A 24,157-nucleotide genomic window follows, 5' to 3' on the forward strand; every position below is an offset into this window, starting at 1 on the left:
TCAAATTCATTCATTTCCACAAACTACAAGAAAAATCATCAGAGGATGAAACGTCTGTTTCAAACAGCAGCACAGACAGCAGCACAGTCACTCAGTAGAGTGCATACCTCCACCAGGCCCAGCCGTCCCCTTGTGTTCTCACTCACAGCTGCCAGCCACCTGAATACACCCGGTGCCTTTATTATCAGGATCCATCGATCTTTCCCCGACAACATGTTATAGAAAGTGAGACTCGTCCTCCTTCCACATCTGATGGAGGAGTTTTATAATTCTGCTGACAAACCAACAAACCAGCAGGACAACAGTGGGAACAAAACCTCCTTGGAGGAACAAATATGATATGATCAGATATTAAAAACATTCATCAACATCTCTGTCTCGCTGCCATCTCCAATGATTTTCACAGCTGGTTCTCCTGTGACGCTCAGACAAACAGAACCTGGACCAGCAGCACGTGTTGATTCTGGCTGCTGGTCCAGGTTCTGTTTGTCTGAGCGTCATAGGAGAACCAGCTGTGAAAATCGTCTCAGCGCTGGTGTTTGGTTTGACACACCGTCATCCACAGCAGCACCACAGAGCCTGCTCACCACACCAGAAAACACCCGCACCATCAGAAACTACAGCAGGCCGGTGGCTGAGGGGGTCGGCGCAGTTGCCATGGCGACTTACCTCCATCCACTGCCCGTGGGACTTCATCTTGAGAACGACGCAGGGGTCGGGTTTGGACAGAGCGTCTCGGTCCGAGATGCCTTTACAGGTGAGTCTCAGCTCCACTTTGGTCAGACAGGGGCTGCTGAACAGACCCAGAGAGTTGGCCGCTGACTCGTAGATGTCACTCATGGTGGGGGCGGGACAGGAAGTCTGCACGGGGAGAAGACAAGTCACAGGGTGGATGAGCAGGAGACAGTGAGTCTGTCAGGTGAAGTCGCTGATGATGTGATGCTGCAATCACAGTGAATCAGAAACAAACTCTGCAGGGTTCTGACGGCCCGTTTCAGCCCGACTGTTCTCACATGTTTGTGTCTCAGTGACTGATGGAAACAACAATTTCTAAAATTGGTCGACTGTCAGCTGCCGTGTTTCCATCAGGGGAACCTGGAGAAACCAGACTCCATTCAGAAAACAGTCGTTTTGTGGTCATAAAACACTCGGAACATTTTATTTCTAAAAAATAAATCCTTCAATTTCCCCTCAAACATTTACACATTTTTACATGTTGTCTTCCACAAAAGTTCATTTTCTGAAGCTCACAGAGTCTCTTTATTTTCTGAAACATGTTGATCTTATTCTCAAACACACATCATCACTGAAAGACTTCACAAACATGTCGACGCTGTCAGAACGTCGTCAGCTTCCAAAGTTTCCTGACTGTTCAAAGCTTCTCACTTTACCAACTTCTCGGTCCAGAATTGTTCCTCAGATCTGGACATCGTCAGGATCCAAGACGTTCTGAGACTCAAGTCATTCTGAACCGGTTCTTTTGCTTCTGCAAAAAATGTGATTCCCCCAAATGATTTTATCATTTATTCACTACTATTATGATATTATATTGTTTTCTGAAAATGTTCCAGCTTCATAAATCTTGGCTCATTTTCCTCCTGATCGACACACCAGAGAGTCTCTGAACAAGCTTCCTCTTTCTCGTCTTCAGGTTTCAAATCACACACAAAAAAATTCTCCTGGCTTTATAAAACATGTTCTCATGTTGTCGTGTTCCAGAGAAGCTGAATCTGAACTTCACTCACGAGTTGGAATTATAATCTGTGTGATGGAGCTCTGACTTCTGAAACCATCACACATCCGTCTCCGTCTCATCGTCCCCATCTCTGATAACCTCCACCCTCACAGGAAGCCACTTCTGCTGGCTCAGGAAGAAGCAATCTTATCTCCTCCTCCTCCTCCTCCTCCTCCTCCTCCTCCTCCTCCCTCCATCATTTGATCTCAGCACTCATCTGATTAACCCCCAGCAGAGCGAGGCTGCAGCCGGCCGTCAGTAATGTTCTCCACAGGAGGAAGTTACAGATATCGGACAGTACAAATGTCCTCCGCACCACCGGCTCCGGTTACACCACATGTACAGAGTCCAGGAGGCTTCTTCAGAAACAGACCACAGATCAGCTGTTTGAGGGTCATCGACGGCCGCAGATCGACTCTGACACGTTTCTGCTGCACAGAGGAAAGAAAAGAACAGTTTCTCCTCTCTGCAGTAGATTCACATGTTCATGTGCTTCTTAATCAATATCAGTGAGATCAATATCACTGATCACTTCCCAGTTCTTCCTCCTCTCAAATTCACAACAAACACTCACACCACAAAAATCCTCCTTTTATTAAAACTGTGTTCATCTTCCAAATGTTTCAACTGAAAAACTGTTGGTGTCCTACAGACACGTGATCCTCATCCGACCAATCACCTCAAAGATGTGCCTTTATTTTGAAATCCCTCCGGTACCTCTGCGTCACACCTCCACCCAACACACCTCCATCCAACACACCTCCATCCAACACACCTCCACCCAACACACCTCCATCCAACACACCTCCACCCAACACACCTCCATCCAACACACCTCCACCCAACACACCTCCACCCAACACACCTCCATCCAACACACCTCCACCCAACACACCTCCATCCACCTCACCTCCATCCAACACACCTCCATCCAACACACCTCCATCTAACACACCTCCATCCACCTCACCTCCATCCAACACACCTCCATCCAACACACCTCCATCCAACACACCTCCATCCACCTCACCTCCATCTAACACACCTCCATCCAACACACCTCCATCTAACACACCTCCATCCACCTCACCTCCATCCAACACACCTCCATCTAACACACCTCCATCCAACACACCTCCATCCAACACACCTCCATCCACCTCACCTCCACCCAACACACCTCCATCCACCTCACCTCCATCCAACACACCTCCATCCAACACACCTCCATCCAACACACCTCCATCCAACACACCTCCATCCACCTCACCTCCATCCAACACACCTCCATCCACCTCACCTCCATCCACCTCACCTCCATCTAACACACCTCCATCCACCTCACCTCCATCTAACACACCTCCATCCAACACACCTCCATCCAACACACCTCCATCCACCTCTCCTCCATCCACCTCACCTCCATCCAACACACCTCCATCCAACACACCTCCATCCACCTCACCTCCATCCAACACACCTCCATCCACCTCTCCTCCATCCACCTCACCTCCATCCAACACACCTCCATCCAACACACCTCCATCCACCTCACCTCCATCCAACACACCTCCATCCACCTCACCTCCATCCAACACACCTCCATCCAACACACCTCCATCCACCTCACCTCCATCCAACACACCTCCATCCACCTCACCTCCATCCAACACACCTCCATCCACCTCTCCTCCATCCACCTCACCTCCATCCAACACACCTCCATCCAACACACCTCCATCCACCTCACCTCCATCCAACACACCTCCATCCAACACACCTCCATCCACCTCACCTCCATCCAACACACCTCCATCCAACACACCTCCATCCACCTCACCTCCATCCACCTCACCTCACCACCTGTTGGACTGACTCATTAACTGACTCATTCTTGTGGCTGGTTCTGGTTTTGGACAGTTGTCATGTTGACGATGATCCTTTATTCTGTCTAATAATTAGAAAATCTCTTCTTTAACAAACCGAGTAGAGTTTAAAGTTACACAACTTCCTTTATAGTTTTCTGCTGATTTAAGATACATACAGGTTTTACTCAGTATAACCATATTTATCCTGGTCACAGTCAGGTCGTGGTGAATTCATGGACTGTTTGAAATGAGACTTTTAAAAAGATTCAAACTAAAACATTAATCTGTTCTTCCAGCAGCACACAGCACGACTGTGGCACCAGCAGCTTTAATAAGTTAAAGATACAAGACAAACTACTTCTGTGTCGTCGGGAGTTCAGCGCCGCCTGTCACTCACAACCTCAATAACCTGGTTTCCATCTCAGGTCATGTCAGCAGATAAACAGACGTCCAATCAGCATCTTGCTTGTGAGCATGTGCACAACAAAGACTTGAGACTGAGAGCAGAGAGTCGCTCAGTTCGCTGCTTAAAATGTGACGACCCTCATTAAATACAGTTTGTGCTGTGCTCTGGTTCTGATCCTCACTGTAGATATTAAAATCTGTTTCACCTCCTCGGAGCTGGATCACAGACGGGACTGTGAGCTGGAGGCAGGAGGAGGTGAAAGTGATGCTCAGGGTTCAGAAATTAAAACCAAACATCACAGTCAGAAGTGATGAAATGAGCCGGCGATCTGTGAGGAAGTGACTCCAGCTGGCTGCAGATCTGCTGTTCAAGCTTTTAGTTCTCTTAATAATTCAGAGACGCTCTCTTCGTCGCTGGAATGCTCTCCAATAATCAACACATGATGATCTCATGACAAAAACGGCTCAGACAGTTTCTGCTCTGACTGAACATTTTCAGGCTTCAAACAACATTTGATTTGTTTTCCATCCAAATTCTGTTAATGTTTTATTGAATATAACCAAACAAACCCTGACTGAAGGTTTGTTGTGTGAAGGAGAGTTGATGGTGGAGCACAGCATGACACCACAGAAGAAGAAGAAGAAGAAGAAGAAGCTAACAGCCATCATGCACCCATCAGTCAGAGAGGAGGAGAGGACTTTATATCCTCAGGAGGAGGAGAGGAGGACTTTATATCCTCAGGAGGAGGAGAGGAGGACTTTATATCCTCAGGAGGAGGAGAGGAGGACTTTATATCATCAGGAGGAGGAAAGGAGGACTTTATTTCATCAGGAGGAGGAGAGGAGGACTTTATTTCATCAGGAGGAGGAAAGGAGGACTTTATTTCATCAGGAGGAGGAGAGGAGGACTTTATATCATCAGGAGGAGGAGAGGAGGACTTTATTTCATCAGGAGGAGGAGAGGAGGACTTTATATCATCAGGAGGAGGAGAGGAGGACTTTATATCCTCAGGAGGAGGAGAGGAGGACTTTATATCATCAGGAGGAGGAGAGGAGGACTTTATATCCTCAGGAGGAGGAGAGGAGGACTTTATATCCTCAGGAGGAGGAGAGGAGGACTTTATATCATCAGGAGGAGGAGAGGAGGACTTTATATCATCAGGAGGAGGAGAGGAGGACTTTATATCCTCAGGAGGAGGAGAGGAGGACTTTATATCATCAGGAGGAGGAGAGGAGGACTTTATATCCTCAGGAGGAGGAGAGGATGATGTTTTGGGGCGATGTGTGATGTGAACTGTACGTCAGGACTTTGTTCCATATTAAACACATCAGCTGATGCAGAACCCTTCAGCAGGTCCGAAGAAGAATCTGCGGTGCGGCTCATGAAAACATGATTCTGGATCTCTCCTCTGTGAAGCTCATCATCAGTCTCATGTAACCTGAGTACAGCAGGGGGTCATTTTCTCTGTGGACTGTGGTGTGAGCTCAGCAGGTGGAGGTTGGGTGGAGGTGTGGAGCGTTTCATGGATCCGTCCTGAAGCTTCACACGGCAGCGCTCAGCTGATCAGTCAAGCGGCAGATGAATCCTCGCAGCAGCTGAGGCTCGCCGCACGCTGACATCCAACATCAGATTAAAGAGCTGCTCATGAAAATCACATCACACAGACGAGCAGCTGCAGCTCGACAACAGACTCAATAATTCATGTCATTCAGACGCTCCGCTCGCTGTCAGCGCTGCTCTCTGGGTAACGGCGCTGCGTTCTGCCTGACGACGGTTCAAACATAATGTTTATGGACAATAACAACAGAGCTCGTACACACTCTGTCCTGCGTCTGAAGAGAGTTTTCACCCTGGTGGCTGGACGTGGTACTGCAGCTCTCTCTGAACCTGATGAAGCTTTTTTTTTTATCTTGACTGATGTAATCATGCTGTAAAACCTACTGAGGGAGCAGGAAGCACAGAGGAGCAGCTGTGTTTAACATAACCGGGCTCCAGAGTCCTGATGAGTCGTCAGAACTCGTCCACGGCGTCTGAAAGCCTGCTGAGTGATGTTAACCACAGCTAAGAGCTTCTACTGTACGGACAGTCACCTCACAGCTACGTTAACCTGCGTCTGAGTCACACCTGTGATGTCACTTCCTGCTCTACATGAAACAAACCCGTCCATCACTGAGACAAACAGACTCCATGTTTCTACACAAAGACTGAAAGAAGTTCATGTAGAACATTTGCTGAATTAACAAGAAGGAACAAATAATGCAGAATGAGTTGGAGACAGAGTTTCACAGAGTTTATAAAGTTTGTTTTAACTCAACAACTTTTAAAATCAACATATTTTTTAATGGAATCTGGTGATGATGTGATGAAAAGTGGTTTCATATCTCAGACTTGTATTTAAGTACAGAACTTCAGTAAACGTACTTTGTTCTACAGAAATGTAAACTTGTTGGTTCCTGGCCCAGTTTGTTGTGAACTACAGTACCCATGATCCTCAGCAGCTGTTGCTATAGAGACAACTCACATCATGTGATCAGCTGGATTGTGTCTGATGTGTAACTGTGAGTGTCAGACTAATGTTCTGTCAGAAACAACGTGACGCAGCAGAACGCTGACAGTCACTGTCATGATCTCAGAAACATTCATCACGTCTTCGCGCTGCAGATGGAGCTCAGTTACGTCTGATCATCTTCCTCCTTTAACACTCATCAGTGAGCCTCAGCGTTCATCACCACCATGAACACACACACTGAAGTTTATCTGGACAGCACCACATGCAGATTAATCCGCCGCTGGAAATAGTCCCCCTCAAAAGCCCACAGCTTCCTCCTGATCGTTGAGGAAATGAGGAAGTCAGACAGAACCCAGAGACGCTCCGACACGTTGTTGGTTTGAGTCTGAACTCTGGATCTGACAGTTAAACCCAGGACGCGGTGCTGGAGGCGGAGCCACGTTCCGTCCTCTGAGAGCTCTGGTTTTAACTCTCCAAAGGAAAATGTTAGTGCACACCTGGTCCAGAACTTAACCTGCACCGTGATGAGGTCTCTGTGTACTGGATATCTTGATGGGATTAGGATTAGCTCCTCCCAGTTCTGTTCACTCCACACACGGACCTCCACAGCTTCACCGTCCACATCAGCACACAGCACATGTGACCGGGTCAGACTGCCGTCACATCTCAGAACCTGAAACGTATCTTGTTGTAACGAAGTGACTCGGATCTCCTTCCTTTTCTTATTTCCCCCAAAATCCACCTGCAGACCTTTAACCTCCTCACATTGAACATGTGCTGCAGACCTGGAGCAGGAAACATGTTCTGATCCCGACAGATAACCTGGAGATGAATCCTGACAGAACCGCTGACACACAGACAGAGCTGTGTTCAGATATGGATCAGAACTCTGACAGTGATGTTTCTTCTCTCTGCGCTGAGTTTCAGCCTGGTCGAGTCGATTTTTACAGAAATAAACTGAAACCAGCAGAAGGAATAAATGTGAGCGCTTTAAAACGAGGCACATGGACGGTCACCTGCAGGTTTATCTCACCTGTACAGACCGACGTTCTGTCTGCTGCCCGAGCTGTTTATCTCTGTTCTTCATCACGTCACCTCACAGCTCAGCAGCTCTGAGATCAGACCTCAGCTCAGAACAACACGGTCTGTTCCTCCTGCTCTGAAGTCCCACTGTCACACACTTTACACTCCAAACACCAGAACTTTAATACTAAAACGGCTAGACCAGCACCACACACACGCACACACACACACACACACACACACACACACACACACGCACACACACACACACTTCTGAATGACACACTCTTATATTTGTCAAACAGATGCTCTGATTCTTTTCTAGTATCAGAGGCTGTAACAATTGTGTATACTTCAACATCAGCTGATAACTTCAGTAAATCAGTGGAGCTCGAAACAATGAGAGTTACGTAAGAAATGCATTGTGGGTAATAGAGTCTGATGTCACTGACTGTGACGTCACAGCCACAAACCGTCAGACAGCCACAGAGTCCAGAGCTCCAACCTTTAACAGTCAGATCAACATGTTTTAATGAAGATATTGATCTTTGACGTCAGCGTATTACTAATCACATCGCAGGAGGAGGTGACAGCAGGAGACACACAGATGTAGAATATGTGAGATGTGGAGGGTCGCAGGGAGCAGCTGCAGGAGCAGGAAACACTCAGGTGAAGATAAAAACCTGTTTCTGTAGCTCACAACAGTTTTAACATCACACACGCAGAAAAACACAGAAACCACCAGAACAAAGTGACGCTGTGAGAAACATCCAGTCAGCAGTCAACATGTTCCACATCCAGAGCAAATCGATCCAGTCGACTTACATCTGCAAAGTGTTACTTAATGATGCATCGGATCAGTATAATCCACTCTGCTGATCTTATTACTTATTTACAGACAATGTCTTAATATGATAATCTCAGTGAAACAGTGCTGCAGGAGGACTGACTGACTGTTTGATACATACTGACACATGAATCATTTCAGTTGAGCCTCTACATCCTCATGTCAGAACATTGATTAAATACATTTAAATCACTTTTCTAAATTTTTCTCACATCCTCAGTTTTATAAAAGAAATCCATAAATCAGTGAAATCTGGTCAAAGCGTCCGTTCTGTCGTCTCTTCAGCAGAACAAACTGCAAACTGAATCATCACAGTTTGTATAAAACCGACTCAGATCATCATCCAGAGAGCAGCAACATGTTCGGCTTAATATGTACCATTTATAAAATATAGCAGAAGAAAACAGCAAACACACATTTCAAGTATTTTATAAGAAAATATCGACACTGTAAGAAAACATTAAATATGAGCAGCAGTCATGAATCCACACACACAAACGTTACAGTGGAAATAAGGCGGGAAGAGAAACATGATGAAATGTCCTAAAATCCTCAGAAAGCAGAGGAGACTTTCTTACCTCGTCACAGGTGCATGAAGATCAGCTCAGAGTGAGAGAAGCATCAGAAAGTTTCCACTTTCAGCTCAGACGGACTGAACTGAGATCAGCTCCACACTGCATCCTCTCCTCCTCCTCCTCCTCCTCCTCCTCCTCCTCCTCCTCCTCGGGCTGCTGGAGAGCCTTTACAGCCTCCAGCCGCCTCTCGCTGCTTTATGGTGGGGGAAACCTCACACACACACACACACACACACACACCAGAGAGGAGGAGGAGGAGGAGGAGGAGGAGGAGGAGAGAAGAGCAGGCTGCAGCGCCTCCTGCTGGCCAGTCACAGGCAGTACAGACAGGGCTGAGAGCAGGAGAGACGGAGACATGAGGAGAATTACTGCTTCTGCACCAAACTCTGTTCAAATATCTGAGTATTTAAGAAAAGAATCATCATTAGTGTCCACAAGCTTCACTGCAACCCTGCTGGGAAACAATGACTCTCAATCTATTACCAATATATTATCAATATATTACACATGTGTTACATAAGTGATGTATGAAACTCATTAGAGAGGAACAGGGGCCATAAAGGAAGTGATGTCAGACGCTGTTTGTTTCCTTACTACATCTCATCCCATCGTTCTCTGACATGTTCTCATCAAAATAAAACAACAAACGCAAGCTAAGCCACTGAGCTGCTGTAGTTCTGCTGCTGGTACTTGTAGTAGTTGGCATGTCGTCTTCTGAGTCCAGTGAATGAATGAAACATGTGAGCGTCGTATGCAGTCACCAAACATTTATTTGTGGCTTTGCACTCTGAACAAATAAGCGACCTCAGCTGAATTGTGCACACACTTAGATTCACTCTGTCACTCTGAGTGCAAACTCAAGCAAAGAGCTCACGTTTGCCACAACAATAATAAGATGACGACGGTCAAAAACTGTCCACAGCTCCCACAGCCAGCAGCACACCTGCTGAATAATCACCTGCTGCTCTATTTAACAACAGAGCAACCCACAGTACAGAGCGCCACCTACTGTGGCATCCAGGTATTACACAGGAAATAAACACAAATACACACATAAACCAAACAATGTCTCTAACAGAACTAAAATAAATAAAGACACCATCGTTTATTCCTATTACGCATTAAGAGCTGAAGGTTTGCTGGTTCCTGGAAAATAAGCTGTTGAATTTTATATTCTTTACTGTCTGAGCTGAGCAGAGAAATCTGTTTCTGTCTCGTGACCTCGACAAAAATATAATCATGAAATGTGACAACGACTAGAATCCAATAAAAAGATGTTTGTCTCATTCAGCCAGGACAGGAAGACGCTCACACTGTGAGTCAGTGGGTCACATGACCTGGACGCTAACGACCATGAATTAATTACACATCAGCATCAGAATAGATTTTATATGATACTAATGTGTCGTCATTTTGTATCCGGAAATTTCAATAATAAGTTCCTGGCTGAATCATCTTCAGTCTACAGTCAGTTACTGATGCCAACCTGAAACTAACTTCACTGTCCAACCTGACACAGACTTCACCTACCAACCTAAATAAAACATAAATCCAACAGAGACTGCCTGCTGTCACTGTTCATACAATTTCTGTAAGAACAAAAACATATGTATTATTCTTGTTATTGTTAGCATGATCGTTAGCTGTTCACTGTCAGGCTGCTTTCAGAACTTGGGAACCAATCAGATGCAGAGGAGGGCGGGTCTGGTTATAAATCTCGCGGAAGTGACGTTCACGTTCATGTTCATTATTTATTTATGTTATTTTTCACTGAAAGTTATCAGTTTTCAAACTCATGATCAGATTGAGCTCAGATCAGATCGATTGATCAGATTGAGCTGCTGCTAACATAGAAAACACACTAAGAAAGGAAGATAACTGAAGGTCCTGATAACATTTAAACGTGACAAATCATTTATAGAAATTAAACATTAAAAGCACTGATTGTGATAATCAATAACTGTTAAATATAATATGATAATAATGTAAAGTACATGTTGTACATCAGATACATAAGTTCATTTTCACATTGGATCCTTTAAGACTTTGTGCAGTTGATTATTTTAACACATTTTTAATTTTACTCAAGTGAGTAATCCTTACAACACTGCAATAAATATGTATTATTATCAATTAAACTGCCCAGAAGTAAATGGAGCTCCACCTTCACTTATCTGAATGAGTAGTTTTACTAAAGTAAAAATGAAATGAAGGACTTTAACTTGTAACAGGATTTCTACTCTGTGGTTTTACACCGCTGGAGACATAGGTGTAGTTTTAGTAGCAATACAAGTTGTAGCAGTAAGTTACCAAGCAAGAAGTAAGTAACACACTTGAATAAATATTTTCAACATGTGTTTAGGTTTAAATCAACGGGCTTCACGTTTACTGAGGGCACCTGAACGCACCTGCTTCTTGTGTCCAGGTGTCTAATTTTCCAAACGGTCTAAAACGCAACATGTGTGTTTTCAGCCATATGAGCGCGGCGGCTCAGTCAAGCCCACCAAAATAAAATACAACGGAAATAATGTCATATTTCACAATAAAAGCAAACACTAAACCAGCCATGCGCGGAGGAAAGGAAATCTTCACTTTGACACATAGACACATAAATAATAGGAACGTCCTGACGTCACTGAACTGTCCAAATTTAGACACACAAAAACATATGACAACATATATTTTGAATAAATTAAATTGTGTTCAGGAACAACTTTATCATAACCAGTGGCAGGAAGTAAAGAAGTACATTCACTCAGATACTGTACTTAAATACAGCTCTGGAGTACTTTTACTTAACTCGCGGAGAATTTCCTGTTAATGCTATTTCATCTTCAGGTAAAAGGACTTGTTCTTCAGTAATGTACCTGCTGGACTGTACCAAGTGTGGAACATTAAGAGGGGAGGTCCAGTGAGTTTTGAGGAAAATGCGACCGCTTAAACGATTAATTTTACACGATTACATTGTGTGAAATATTTCACTGTTAATGTAAAATATTTATCTGCTGAAAAAAACTGAATATAAATGTTTAATATTGTATTTAGTTCCACTCAGACTGTTACCTTTTATAACTCAGTATCTATCTATCTATCTATCTATCTATCTATCTATCTATCTATCTATCTATCTATCTATCTATCTATCTATCTATCTATCTCTTTAAGGAAAGCAAAGCTCGCTTCTTTCTGCGTATATGAAACTCTTTATTTTAATTTGAAGGTTTGAGCCGGAAGCTGCGATCCTTCCGGCTGGCTTGACAGAATAAAACGACAGCGTAAACGCGGAAGTTGGTCTGAAGTCAGCGCAGCAGCGGAGAAACAAAAAGACAAGTAGAAGCTTAACTTCACATCTGGAAACTTTACTTTTCTTCGACCTGGAAGAAACCTGAGCGGTGAGTTTGTTCCTGAAACATCCACCTTTTATTATCTTTTACCTGCGGACTAACTTCCTGTTTCAGCGGGAAAGTTCAGCAGCTTTTAGGCCGAACAGCCGACACGTCTGTCTGCTCCTTCCTGCGGAGGAAACACACCACACCAGACTACATTCAAAATCCAGTCAATTTAGAGAGAGATGTTTCTGTAAAGGAAACACGGCCTGTGTATGTTTTATACAGAGGGTGAGGGTTAGCTAAACATCTGTCACAGTTGTTCTCGTCGTAATTACCTTGAAGATTTTCCAGCAAAATGTACAACAGAAAGTGTTTTGAGTGACTTATAAAAGATGAGATATTACTATAATAAACTGCGGCATGTTAGATAAAGCATATGCCGGATCCACTAGAACACACATCTGTTTACGGAAAGGCTTCCAGTCACGTTCAGCGGTGGTTCTGAATCCGTCTGTGAGCTCGTAATTATTAAATAACTAAACTTTTAAATGAAGTCCGGTGTTTCGAAATATCAAGAGATGACAAAGGGGAGTGTCAGAGACCATCTGGTGACAGAAGGTCCACAGGATGTAAGTCAGTTTATTTAACAGTATAAATGTCTCTGATCAGTGTTTGAATTCACTCACCTGGACTCACCTGCCTGTCTGTTTCACTTTCACTCTGAGTCTAAATGTCACACAGCCACTAACAAACACTCACAGCGTCGGTGTGCTGCACGATGTTACAGCAGTGTTCATGTACTGCTGCTGCTGTCATGTCAATAAATAGTGTAAAAGTGAGAAAGGGTCCAAATAAGATTACAGATGGAGACTATATTATTGCATTACTCATCATCAAAGATTTTTGCATATATTTGCAATGTTTCACAATAATGTTCTAATTGCGCTCCTGAGGCTGATCAGGTCTCCAGCTGTAGCTGCTGCTGGTCTCTTCAGTGTCACTGTGAGCTGTCAGTGTGATTCTGGATCTCTGGTGTCTCTCTGCAGCTTCATCATGGCGAGTCAAGTTTACTCCCCAACGACGGCGCCGAACCCAAAAGCCTCCTGGTTCATGGTGCCATCAGAGAATCTGGATAAAATCCGCTTTGGGATCAAAGTGGTTGAAGTGGTGAGTTCAAACGTCCTGAACTGTTTCAGACCGCTGCATCAACACGACATCGCTCGGTTGTTTCGTACACTCACAGGTAACGAGTGAGAGTCTGAGCTCATCATGAAGACACGCTGACTGTAGTAATGGTGGACGGCGTCACTGTGATGTCACCAGCAGGTTTCTGCGTCAGAGCTAGAATATCACAAACATGCTGAAAGTCAAACATTTTAATAAATGTATCATTTACTTGTAGATCTGATACTGAAGCACATTTAATATCAGATACTTTAAGACTATTACTGGAGCAGTAATCGTACAGTTGACCTTCATTTTTACCAAAGTAATATTATAACAGCATCTTTATTTTTACTCAAGTGAGACTTCTTCTTTACAACACTGCAAAAAACAGATGCATCAAAGTCTAATCTGTGGAAAACACTGCAATCTGATCGTAGTCTGCACAGTTTCAGTTAAGATAACTGAGTATAAGTGATGATGATGATGATGATGATGGGTGTGGTACACTCATCTGCAGGTTGATGCTCTCAGAAACATGAAAAAGAGGAAAAATTAGTGTGAACCTGAGAACAACCTGAACCTGGTTTATACACCAAATACAAGCCGACTGATCTGAGAGCAGTGGGACCGGCCTCAGAGCTGCTAACAGGAGGAAACCACAGCTCACTGTTTGTGGTCTGTTAACAGAGCGCTGTTGTGAGTAACCAGAGGGGAAACGTCAGAGACAGATTTCATATTCCACTAAATGTTCCCCAGGAAACTTTGTTAAAGCAGTAAACCAGCTGAGAGGCTGCAGAAGAACTGATCTCAGACCAGCCCAAACACTTCTGTTTCTCAGTGCTGCAGAAAAACACAGCGAAACAAAATGTCATTTGTATTTTCTGCAGAAGTTTAACAAACACAAACTGAGAGGTGATCATGACAAGATGAAGTCTCAGTGCAGGACGACGTGTCTCTACTGTCTTCTGATCAAAATAAATCCAGATGTCACAAAATATTATTATTATTATTATTATTATTATTATTATTATTATTATTATTATTATTATTATTATTATTATTATTATTAATAATAAACTGAATATTGTTGATAAATCTGAGCCTCAAACATCATCATGTCCGTCTCTGTGTGACTTCCTGCCTGCAGCTCATTGATCCAAGTGAAGACGTTTATCACACAAACATGAGGAAACAAAGAATCACTCCATTTATTGTTTCACTGTGTTTCTTTAAATGAAACACAAATTAAACCTCATCAGTTTATACAGAGGTGTGTGTGTGTGTGTGTGTGTGTGTGCATGCGTGTGCGTGTGTGCATGCGTGTGTGTGTGTGCGTGTGTGTGTGTGTGCATGCGTGTGTGTGTGTGCATGCGTGTGTGTGTGTGCATGCGTGTGTGTGTGCATGCGTGTGCATGCGTGTGTGTGTGTGTGCATGCGTGTGTGTGTGTGCATGCGTGTGTGTGTGTGCATGCGTGTGTGTGTGCATGCGTGTGTGTGCGTGACCCCTGTGTGACTGCAGCAGCTCTTCAGGAAGCTGCACTTTGGGAAGTGAAAGTGCTGCAGAGCTTCGTTGGCAGATCTCAGACCAGCTGACACTCGGCTGTTGCAACAGTTAACAGTCGTCAGGACGAGCTGCATCCGGCCTGCAGGCCGCTCTCTGTCCCTCTCTCTGTCCATGTCGGACAGAAAGAGGACGTGCTGGACGACTCTGAAACGTCCTGCTGAGGCCTCTGGTGTGTGGGCGTTACGTCTGAAGGTCTCTGGATCAGAGTTGGAAATGTCATTGACAGTTCTCGTTAATGTTCCTGCTCTGTGGATGATGAATCCCAATGATTCCTCCAACTAAGACTGAACATTATAAAGTCCTCAGTGTGGATCGGTCCTCGTCCTCATCTCTCGGCCTCTTCTCTTGAAATGATCTGGTGCTCTTTCCTCTTGTGTTGTTTTGGACCGGACCAGCTGTGTGACTCAGGAGTTTCACATTAACACCAACATGTTGAGTCCATGTTGGTCGGTCAGGTGTTGAGACATTCAACACTCGCCTGCTGAAGGTGTTGGACAGTGTGTGCAGCTTTGTGTTCTTCAGAGGAGGAATGGATCTTAAATGTTTTCAGCCGGTTGCTCTGCAGCTCCAGTGTTTATAAGAGCAGCGTGCCGTCGGCTGATCTTATTTTAGCTCTGTGGTTCAGGGTTTGTCTCCGTCTGAAGGAAACAAAGACTTTTTTTACAAGCTGACGTTCAGTTTTAAACACAATATTCCGACAGTAAAATCCAGAGCAGAGACGGACACTGTCTGGAGCTTCACCATGGAACAGACGGAGAAAACACCAAACTACATGTCTGTTTCTCGTGTGTTTAACGCTGCACTCGTCTGAACGTGACAAGGCGATGAAGCATCAGATCTCTGCAGCTCTTCAGCTTTCAGCTCCAGTCTGATCCGTCGTGCTTCAGTCTGAGACAGGAAGCAGAAGTCCTGCAGCGTCACTCAACCACCACAACAACACTGAACACTTTATCACAGGGCTGAGATGTGACATCACAACAGCATTCACAACATATTTATCTGGATAATTAGACATCTCCACAAATCAAATCATGATATTTTTGACTTAATATGTCGATATTGAGATGATGTTTAAGGGTGGCTGTTGCTACTTTGACACAGTTAAGTAACTTGTAATTGAACCTGTCGGACGTGGAGTAAACGGACTAAGATTTCCTCTGAGATGTAGAGAGAAGTTAGAGGTACCTGTTCTTAGTTACACTGTGCAGAACAGCAGAGGGTGTAGATGTGTCAGCCTGAAGTCAAAGTGAAGACGTCCAGCCTTCAGTTGCAGTTACTCTGTGAGTAGTTACATTACTTTACTACACCTGGGATCAGACACTGTGACTGCAGAGTTTTGTTAAAATATCAGTTTTTCAGCCTTTATAACTTTTAATAACTGGAAGTCCAGACCGCTGCTGTGCTCACTGTTGGATCGTACCATTAAATGTTCCAGGGTGGGGGTGGTCCGTCTGCTCCTTCCTCTTCCTGTTGACTCAGCTCAGTGCAGTCCAGACACGCCCACAACAGTCCCTGAGTCAGCAGCTCCCACTGAGACCACACACACACACACACACACACACACACACACACACACACACACACACACACACACACACACACACACACACACACACACACACACACAGTCTGCACAGGGTTCATTTTTACATTACTCTTACTTTGACTTCCTCTCTTGGAATTTGTGTTAGACGTCCTCAACATTCAGCCACTGGACACATGTTGTATATTATAAATAATAATGTATGTTGGGACTCACCTGTGCTGAGTCAGGTTAAGTCCATATATGGACGGTCTTGGTCACATGCTGAGTTGAACAGGTGTACATGTCCTCTGTGATCAGTTGGCTGTCTGGATGTTTCCTGGATGTTCTCAGTGATTATTAAGAACGAGTCCTGACCCGTTGGACTGCAACACGCTGATCATCTGATGTCTGTCTCTCCGTCAGCTCTTCTCCTTCGTGGCCTTCGTCCTGGAGGAGGTGGTCAGCACCTGTGTCAGCTGCTCCTCTCTCTACTTCTTTGAGTTCGTCAGCTGCACGGCCTTCCTCTTCACCCTGCTGCTCCTCATCCTCCTCTCCACCGTCCTGCACACCCGGGTGGGCATCACCTGCTGGCCCTGCCTGGTAAGAGCTCACCTGAGTCTTCTTCTCTGAGGGTCACATGCTCGAGCTAGCATGTCTGTGGGCTCAACATACAGCTACAGCTGCTTAGCTTAGCTTAGCTTAGCATAAAGACTGAAAACAGGAAGAAACAGCTAACATGCCCGTCCAGCAACAGATGGTTATTTTCATCATCCATTAATCTGCTACATGATTCTTGATCAATCGTTCACACTGACGTCTGTAAAACTGTAAATCTCCTTTCAGAAGCTGAGACCAGAATATTTATGATTTACTGAAATAAGAATCATAAACAGACTCCGTTCAGCTTTCTGACGATTAACAGAATTCCAAAGATCACCATAACCACCAACCAGCAGCTTTAAAGACACTAATTAACATGTTTCAGCTCTAATGGAGGTGATTATGTTTCAGTTTCAGAGGTTTACAGATTATTATTCAGTGTGACATCACTTCCTGAGGACGTTGTCATCTCTGATGGCCCTCCAGAATAAATGTCTATAGATCCACTTCGAATTCAGATGAGAAAGAAGTTAATCACCAATAATTATTTATTAATCAGTTTGAATAGTTTTAAGAGAACAGTCTTCATTCTGATGTCAGCTTGTTAAATCTGGTTTCTTTCCTCCTCTGTGAGAATGAACTGACGATGTTTGGGTGGAGGACAAAATACTGATCGACATTTTAGAGACCAAACAATAATCAACAGATTAATAGATATTAGTTATAGATATTTAATATTAATATCCGTCTGTGGGAACAGTAGCCATGTTTCCATAAAGTGGGCAGCAAATTTCAAGAGAAATTTTCCACAAACTGTTCTGAGTGAATGAACTCAGCTGATCGTGACTTGGTCAGATGGAGCAGATCAGCCCTCACAGACAAACTACAGACGGGAATGACTCAGTAGGGTTTAAACTGTTCTTGCATGTCAGATAACACCAACCAGGTGGCATGTTGTCCAGAGACGACAGAGAAAACAAGTGATGTGAGCTCAACGTTCACTACATCAGTTTATTCAGCAAATCTGTTTCTGTCAAACATTTTACACTTTAATCTGATTCAAGACAAAAACCACCTGAAGCGAGTGAACAAACTTAGAAGAAGATTTTGAGTTTTGCTGTTTCCATTCTGCTCACTTCAAATGCTTTTTAATTATGATTCATGATTTTCAGATCACTTACATGTTGAGTACTGAGAGACGATGTCGACAAACAACATTCATGATGTTTCGTACGGGACGAACTGTTCGTGGTTCAGTAACACGACACATTCAGTTTTTCACCACAATGTGTTTTACAAAAATACTTTGTTAAAGTAGAAAAGTATTCTTCAAACATGCGTTGAAGAGTCTGTGACATTCACAGCAGTCCAAACTGTCCATGTGCCGTGGTTCTGCCGTGGTTCTGCTGTGTGCCGTGGTTCTGCTGGACCAGCGAGGCTCAGACTGGTAACAATGTGGTTTGTGTCCGTCCTCACACTTGTTGGATCTTTTGAAACCGGTTCACCTACAAAGAGAACACAAGGACAGACTGTGGATCATCATCATAAATCAATATTTGAAACTTTTCCTGTGCAGCATATTTAATAATCTGACGCATCATGAAAACACACTTTGCAAGTTTGATGAAACATGATGTGAAATCAATTTACAGATGAATTTAGGGGCGACCCAGTATACTGACCTCAGTGTGTGCCAGGTGTTGAACTGGTGTTTCATGTCAGGAAGGTTGTTCTTGACGGGCTGCTGTGTGTTGGGACCACATCAGCTGTGAGTCCAGCTCAGGAGTCCTCTTATGAAGCGGATTCACAGCATCACAACCGTCCCCAGCGTCAGTGACCCGAGTCTCCACAAAGTGTTGGAACAAGGACACCACGGACCTGCACCAGTCCGGACCGTTTGGGAGCAGGTGACAGCAGCGTCTGCACCTCAGTGTTTCAATACGTTTGTATAAATGTCAGTCCAGTGAAAAGAAGCAGCAGGTGAGTTTCATGGACGCACGTCTCTCAGGTGAGGTGAAGACTTCCAGGTACCAGAGTGTCCTCCATCACAGCTCCACTTCACCCTCATCTGTGCGCCTGAGTGGAGGACCTCCTTCTCCACGATGGGCTGCCCGCACGTCTGACACATCCTGAACAGCTCCATCAGGTTCTGGTTGTAAACAATCGTACAGTCCTTGTCCATGTCTTCATCAGACTCATCGGAGATTATGGAGGTGAACTCCGGTTCAGAGTGGAAGCTGTCGTCCAGCGGGTCGACCGACACCACGATGCAGAAGCTTTCATCGGACGCTGCTGCTGCTGGAGGCGACTGTGAGGAGCTTCCTGCTGCTCCGCCTGCCGTCTGTGAACAAAACAAGCAGACAGTCAGGCCCGGGTCAGGAACCTCTTCATGTGTTCTGATCTGCAGGTTCCTCTAACAACAGGTGGGAGGGTCCAGGTGAAGTCTGAACAAATGAGTCCAAACCACTAGCTGCACTGCCAGCTGAGCTAACTGCTGAATCTGACAGGTGGCTAATTCTCAGTTGTTGTACCTTTTTGTTTTGTTTTTTTTGTTTTTTTTTTTAAATCATCATCATCATAAAAATCTGTTTTCAGAACACTGGCAGAAACCCGCAGGTACCACAGATGACAACATATGAACACTACCGCACGTGCTGAATGACAACAGAGTGAATGATCGTTTTAATCACAGTGAGCAACTGTCAGTGGCGATAATAATGACGTCACATGGAGGGCCCCTCCGCTCCTGATGTCACGAACGTCTGCGTCACCCGGTGACTCAGTGAGCTGGTCGTGATTAAATGAACAGGTTAATGTGTTGGTACCGACCCAAACAACCAGAGTGAACACAGCACACTCAGTGGAGCTGTACCTGTGTTCTGCTTCTCTTCGGAGCGGGCGGAGATGTCCCGGTGCTGCCCGGCTCTCCGTGCGGTCTCCCGGGGAACACCGACGGCACCGCGCCGCTCTTCAGCATCGGTTTGGGCGGGATGTTGAGTATCTTCGCCTTGAAGTCCTCCTCGTAGTCTTCGGGTCTGAAGTGGAGGCTGCACACTCGCACCCCGCTGTACTTGGACACCGGGATGTTTTCGTGCAGTCTGGGGTTCTGGATCGCTCGGAGCCAGGTCCTGCAGCGCGGCGGGTCCCTGGTCGGTAACCCGTGAAACACGACCCCCATCGACTTGGCCTCGTCGTAGCCTTTACATCCGGGAACACAGCACCTCCACGGCATCGTCACCGCTACGAGCGGACAAAACCCGGCCGGGAAACGTTCAAACGAACCGTTAATTACCGTCGACTGTTGCTTTCGTGGCCACGGCAGCGGAACTAGCATGTTAGCACGCAGCTAGCATGCGCCGTTTTTCTTCTTCTACGAATGAATTCCCGGCAGGCTGCAGGTTGTGCGGCGCAGTGCTGCCCCCTGCAGGCAGACAGCTGCTGGTTAACAGATGATGAAATGTAACGAAGTACATTTACTCAAGTACAAGCTGGAGATACTTGATTTTAGTTTTAATACTTCCAGTTTATTCGAACTCTTCAGTTACAAGTTACTGTACAGACTACACACATAAATGATAAAAAAAACTACCAATAAGTCATCAGCCCACCCATAGTATACAGTGTATACATACAAATACATATGTGTCATTTACTTTGACTTGTACTTTTTTATATTCAACTGTCAGATACTTGTAGTATTATAAACATATACTATTCATATGAGTGACTCTGATGTTTACCTGCGTAATATTTTAACACCATGGCTTTACTTTGACTGTTGAGTACTTTAAACATCAATACAAATAATCAAAATAGTTTTTTCCATTGAGTTGAAAATACTTTTCTGAAGAGAAAAATATGTAAAAGAAGCCAAAGTGTAAAAATCACAACATGTTGTTTTATGGACATATAATCTGGATATTTAACAAACAAGATATAAAGTGTTATGGACCTTTTTGAACTCTGGTCCGAGCCGGGCTAACTGTTCCCCCCCGTCCCAGTCTTTATACTAAGCTAAGCTAATCAGCAGTCAGCTGTAGCTTTATAAGAGTGGAATCTTATCGTCCAACTTTTGCATATTTTCTAAAATGTCAAATTTTCCTGCTAGAGTGTGACAGGTGTGTTTCCACACAGTAAACATGAGAGAACGTCCTGAGTTCTTCTTCTCCTCCTCTGCAGGACTTTGTGTACACCAGTGTCATCGCTGTGTTGTTCCTCATCGCCTCCATCGTCTTTGCTTCAGACCACAGCGGCTCCGCTTACGAGAAAATTGCTGTGGTGAGAAAACATGGACGAACTCCACTGACACTGCTGTCTTTTTAAGACATCCTCGTCTTCTTCATTAACTCCCTCCTCTTCCTCCTTTTCTTTCCTGCCCTCTCACTCCCTCCTCTTCCTCATGGATGGTTAAAGTCACCTCCCTTAACTTCCTCTCAGATTGTTCATGTTCTCGTCTTCTCCTCCTGCAGGTGTTTGGTTTCTTTGCGACGGTGCTGTTTACCATCGACCTCATCATGTTTGTGAAGACGCGTGGGTTCCCCTTTAAGAAAGACGGGAAGCCTGAGGCCAGTAACGGCGGCCCGGTGGTGGATCAGCCTCAACCAGAGGAGGAGAAACTCAACCCGCCGGCTCAATAAGTCTGTGTGTTTGATCCTGTGTGCGTTTTCTACCGAGGTCAGATATTACTTTTCGCACTATTCCTTTAACGTGACGACAGGAGGCGGAGCTTCAGTGAGCGACAGCTGATCTGACATCAGGTATAAATCCTGTTTTTATTCCACCACTGAGGACGCTCTGAGCTGCGACTGTCAATGTAATCAATGTTCGTATAATGACTGGGTGACAGTGCAGAGCGTCCGTCTGTGTGACACTATGAGACCAGCAGGTGAGTTCTGGTTCTGAGTTAAAGAAACAATAAATGTAGAAAGAAGAGCAGAGACACTAAAACCACAGAACCACTAAATCTTCTGCTGTGTTTTTTTTTTTTTTTTTAATGATTTTAACGAGTTCAGTCTATTGATTTTTTTCTTTTCCCAATTATCCTGAAATTTAAGGAGCAATTTTGTCTATTTTGATGATACAAATCAAATATTGTGTAAACGAATTCCCTAAGTTGAGTGAAAATTAAAAGGTTTAAGTGCCTAAATGTGTTTTTATATAACTGAGTGGTTCCCAGCCAAGAGGTCCAGACAGCACATGGGCTCCAGAACAAACCTGAGGGGTTAGAGAAAGAAAATTAACATTATTGTGGCACAAAATAATGTGAATTTTCTCTTATTTGTTACTTTTTGTGTGAAATATTGCACAATTTACCTCCTCAGGTCACAAAAACTTTTTTTAAAGGAGACCATCAGATGAGGTGGATGCAGTCACACTGATGAAGGCCACTGTGCTGTTTATATTTCACCCTTCAGACGCCTCATGACAGTAAAATGTGTACGTTTGTGCTGAAGTGAAATTAAACTCCACTCAACAGAGAAAATGTGTGTTTATGCTGAATGATGTGACAGTTGGCCTCAAACAGCAGCAGAGAAATGAGTCTTTGATTAGACATGATGAAGTTTGACTGTTTGTCATTCGGATTCTTGTTGATGAGGTCAAAATAAACCATTTTATTTCAGATTGTTTCTAATTATAGATATGTAGTTTTATCTGATTCTGCAGAGAGTCACGATGTCTCCAGCAGATGGAGCTGCTCGACTGCTGCAGGACACGTCAACCCTCAAAATCTGATTGGCTCGAATTACAGCAGTTTAGCCCAGCTGTGACTCGTCCTGCTGTGACTCGTCCTGCTGTGACTCGTCCTGCTATGACTCGTCCAGCTGTGCAGCTTGTTGTCACAATAAACGATCAGTAATCAATAGAATACAGATCAATAGAACTGTCAGCTCACAGACTTTCTGCTGAGCTCACACGTCCAGTGAGATGTCGTCTTCGTTGGGTGAATTTGAATTTCACCAAACATTCAGCACACACACTTGGTCAAATCTTTCCCATGAGCCTTTGCCAAACGCCCCTCGTTGACTGCGATCGGGTGGATAAACATGGCCGACAGTCCAACCTGACAAAGTTCCGGCAGTGTCTCTCGTGTGACCTCTGACCTCCCTGTGGACCTTCACTTTATTATTCCACCACTGTTTCATGTCTCTGAAAGATGTTTGTTTTCATATTGTTTTATATTCCTCAATGTTTGTGAATTGTATTTTAGTGGTTTTGTGTTCAGTTCATCTGATCGTCACGCTGACAGTTTGTTTTTCCATCTGTTCACCAAACTCTCTTTTATATTCTGCTGATTTCAACACTCGCCTTAATCACTTCGTATTTTATAATTGACTGCTTTATGATGGAAATTTTGCTTTTATGTTTTGTCAAATATAAAAACTCTCAGATTATGAGTCATTTTAATTATCCTGTCTGGATTTAACTGATTTCATGGTTATTGATCTCAGATATTTAAAGGAATTCTTTACACGAGCATTGTTGATTTAATTACAACCCCAAATATATGAATTTGTTCAAAGTTTAGGATTTTGCCCTCATGAAAGAAGAAATTATATCTAACTAAATCTTAACTATCGGATCATAAAGGGGTCATTGATTGAGTTATTTACTATATTAAGAACAACAGCACCAACATAAAGAGAACCAGAACCCTCTCACTGACCTGCCTGTGCTTCACTTCATTTTGAGTCTTTTTAAAAAGAGGTGAAATAGTCCTTTAATATTTTGGGTGTAATTTCCAGTTGATCTCCTGAGAAGTCCAAACGGTCACCCCACACACACACACAGGCTTTCTGTCTCGGTCACATTCAAACATCTTTATAGATGTTTTTAATTTTTATGCCCAGAAAATGAAGCGGACTGCAAGTTCAAAACAAATACAACCAACTGCCATCTGTTCTTTGTGTGTGTGTGTTTTAATTTGTTCCAGATGTTTCAAGATGAAACTGAATTTGTTCTTTCACATCATTGTGACGAGAACATGTTTCGACTTTATCTGTTTTTTTCA

General features: G+C 44.1%; 3 protein-coding genes and 1 long non-coding RNA gene across 4 annotated transcripts in view; 1 reads left to right on the plus strand and 3 right to left on the minus strand.

Annotated features, from left to right (window-relative positions):
- cpne4a (copine IVa) overlaps nt 1-9,102 on the minus strand; it is a 50,939-nt gene extending 41,837 nt beyond the window's left edge. The window contains exons 1-2 of the mRNA XM_037075458.1: nt 8,967-9,102; nt 670-861 (exon numbers count right to left, since the gene is read on the minus strand). Of these exons, the coding sequence (XP_036931353.1) occupies nt 670-840 (171 nt within the window). The 5' untranslated portion in view covers nt 841-861; nt 8,967-9,102. The remainder of the gene's footprint in view (nt 1-669; nt 862-8,966) is intronic.
- Nucleotides 9,103-12,198: 3,096 nt separating this feature from the next.
- cmtm6 (CKLF-like MARVEL transmembrane domain containing 6) lies at nt 12,199-24,048 on the plus strand. Its single transcript, XM_037073353.1, has 5 exons — nt 12,199-12,355; nt 13,339-13,459; nt 16,972-17,148; nt 21,328-21,426; nt 21,618-24,048. The coding sequence occupies exons 2-5, from the start codon at nt 13,346-13,348 to the stop codon at nt 21,783-21,785; spliced, it is 558 nt and encodes a 185-aa protein (XP_036929248.1). The 5' UTR covers nt 12,199-12,355; nt 13,339-13,345; the 3' UTR covers nt 21,786-24,048.
- LOC119005593 lies at nt 13,466-16,961 on the minus strand. The gene is made up of 3 exons (XR_005070545.1): nt 16,783-16,961; nt 16,444-16,553; nt 13,466-13,633 (listed from the first exon to the last, which is right to left on the minus strand). It is a non-coding gene; the product is annotated as an uncharacterized LOC119005593 (long non-coding RNA).
- On the minus strand, nt 18,133-21,281 carry LOC119005590. Its single transcript, XM_037073350.1, has 3 exons — nt 20,021-21,281; nt 18,831-19,489; nt 18,133-18,653 (listed from the first exon to the last, which is right to left on the minus strand). The coding sequence occupies exons 1-2, from the start codon at nt 20,480-20,482 to the stop codon at nt 19,136-19,138; spliced, it is 816 nt and encodes a 271-aa protein (XP_036929245.1). The 5' UTR covers nt 20,483-21,281; the 3' UTR covers nt 18,133-18,653; nt 18,831-19,135.
- Nucleotides 24,049-24,157: the final 109 nt, after the last annotated feature.

The sequence above is a fragment of the Acanthopagrus latus genome, chromosome 17, assembly GCF_904848185.1.
Source record: "Acanthopagrus latus isolate v.2019 chromosome 17, fAcaLat1.1, whole genome shotgun sequence".
Taxonomy (NCBI): domain Eukaryota; kingdom Metazoa; phylum Chordata; class Actinopteri; order Spariformes; family Sparidae; genus Acanthopagrus; species Acanthopagrus latus.

Bases quoted from the DNA above. Each gene is read 5' to 3' on its own strand.
- cmtm6 (XM_037073353.1), top strand. From the start codon at position 13,346: ATGGCGAGTCAAGTTTACTCCCCAACGACGGCGCCGAACCCAAAAGCC. The intron at 17,149-21,327 runs GTAAGAGCTCAC...CCTCCTCTGCAG, and splicing joins TCACCTGCTGGCCCTGCCTG to GACTTTGTGTACACCAGTGT. The intron at 21,427-21,617 runs GTGAGAAAACAT...CTCCTCCTGCAG, and splicing joins CTTACGAGAAAATTGCTGTG to GTGTTTGGTTTCTTTGCGAC.
- LOC119005590 (XM_037073350.1), bottom strand. From the start codon at position 20,482: ATGCTAGTTCCGCTGCCGTGGCCACGAAAGCAACAGTCGACGGTAATT. The intron at 19,490-20,020 runs GTACAGCTCCAC...TTTTGTTCACAG, and splicing joins CGAAGAGAAGCAGAACACAG to ACGGCAGGCGGAGCAGCAGG.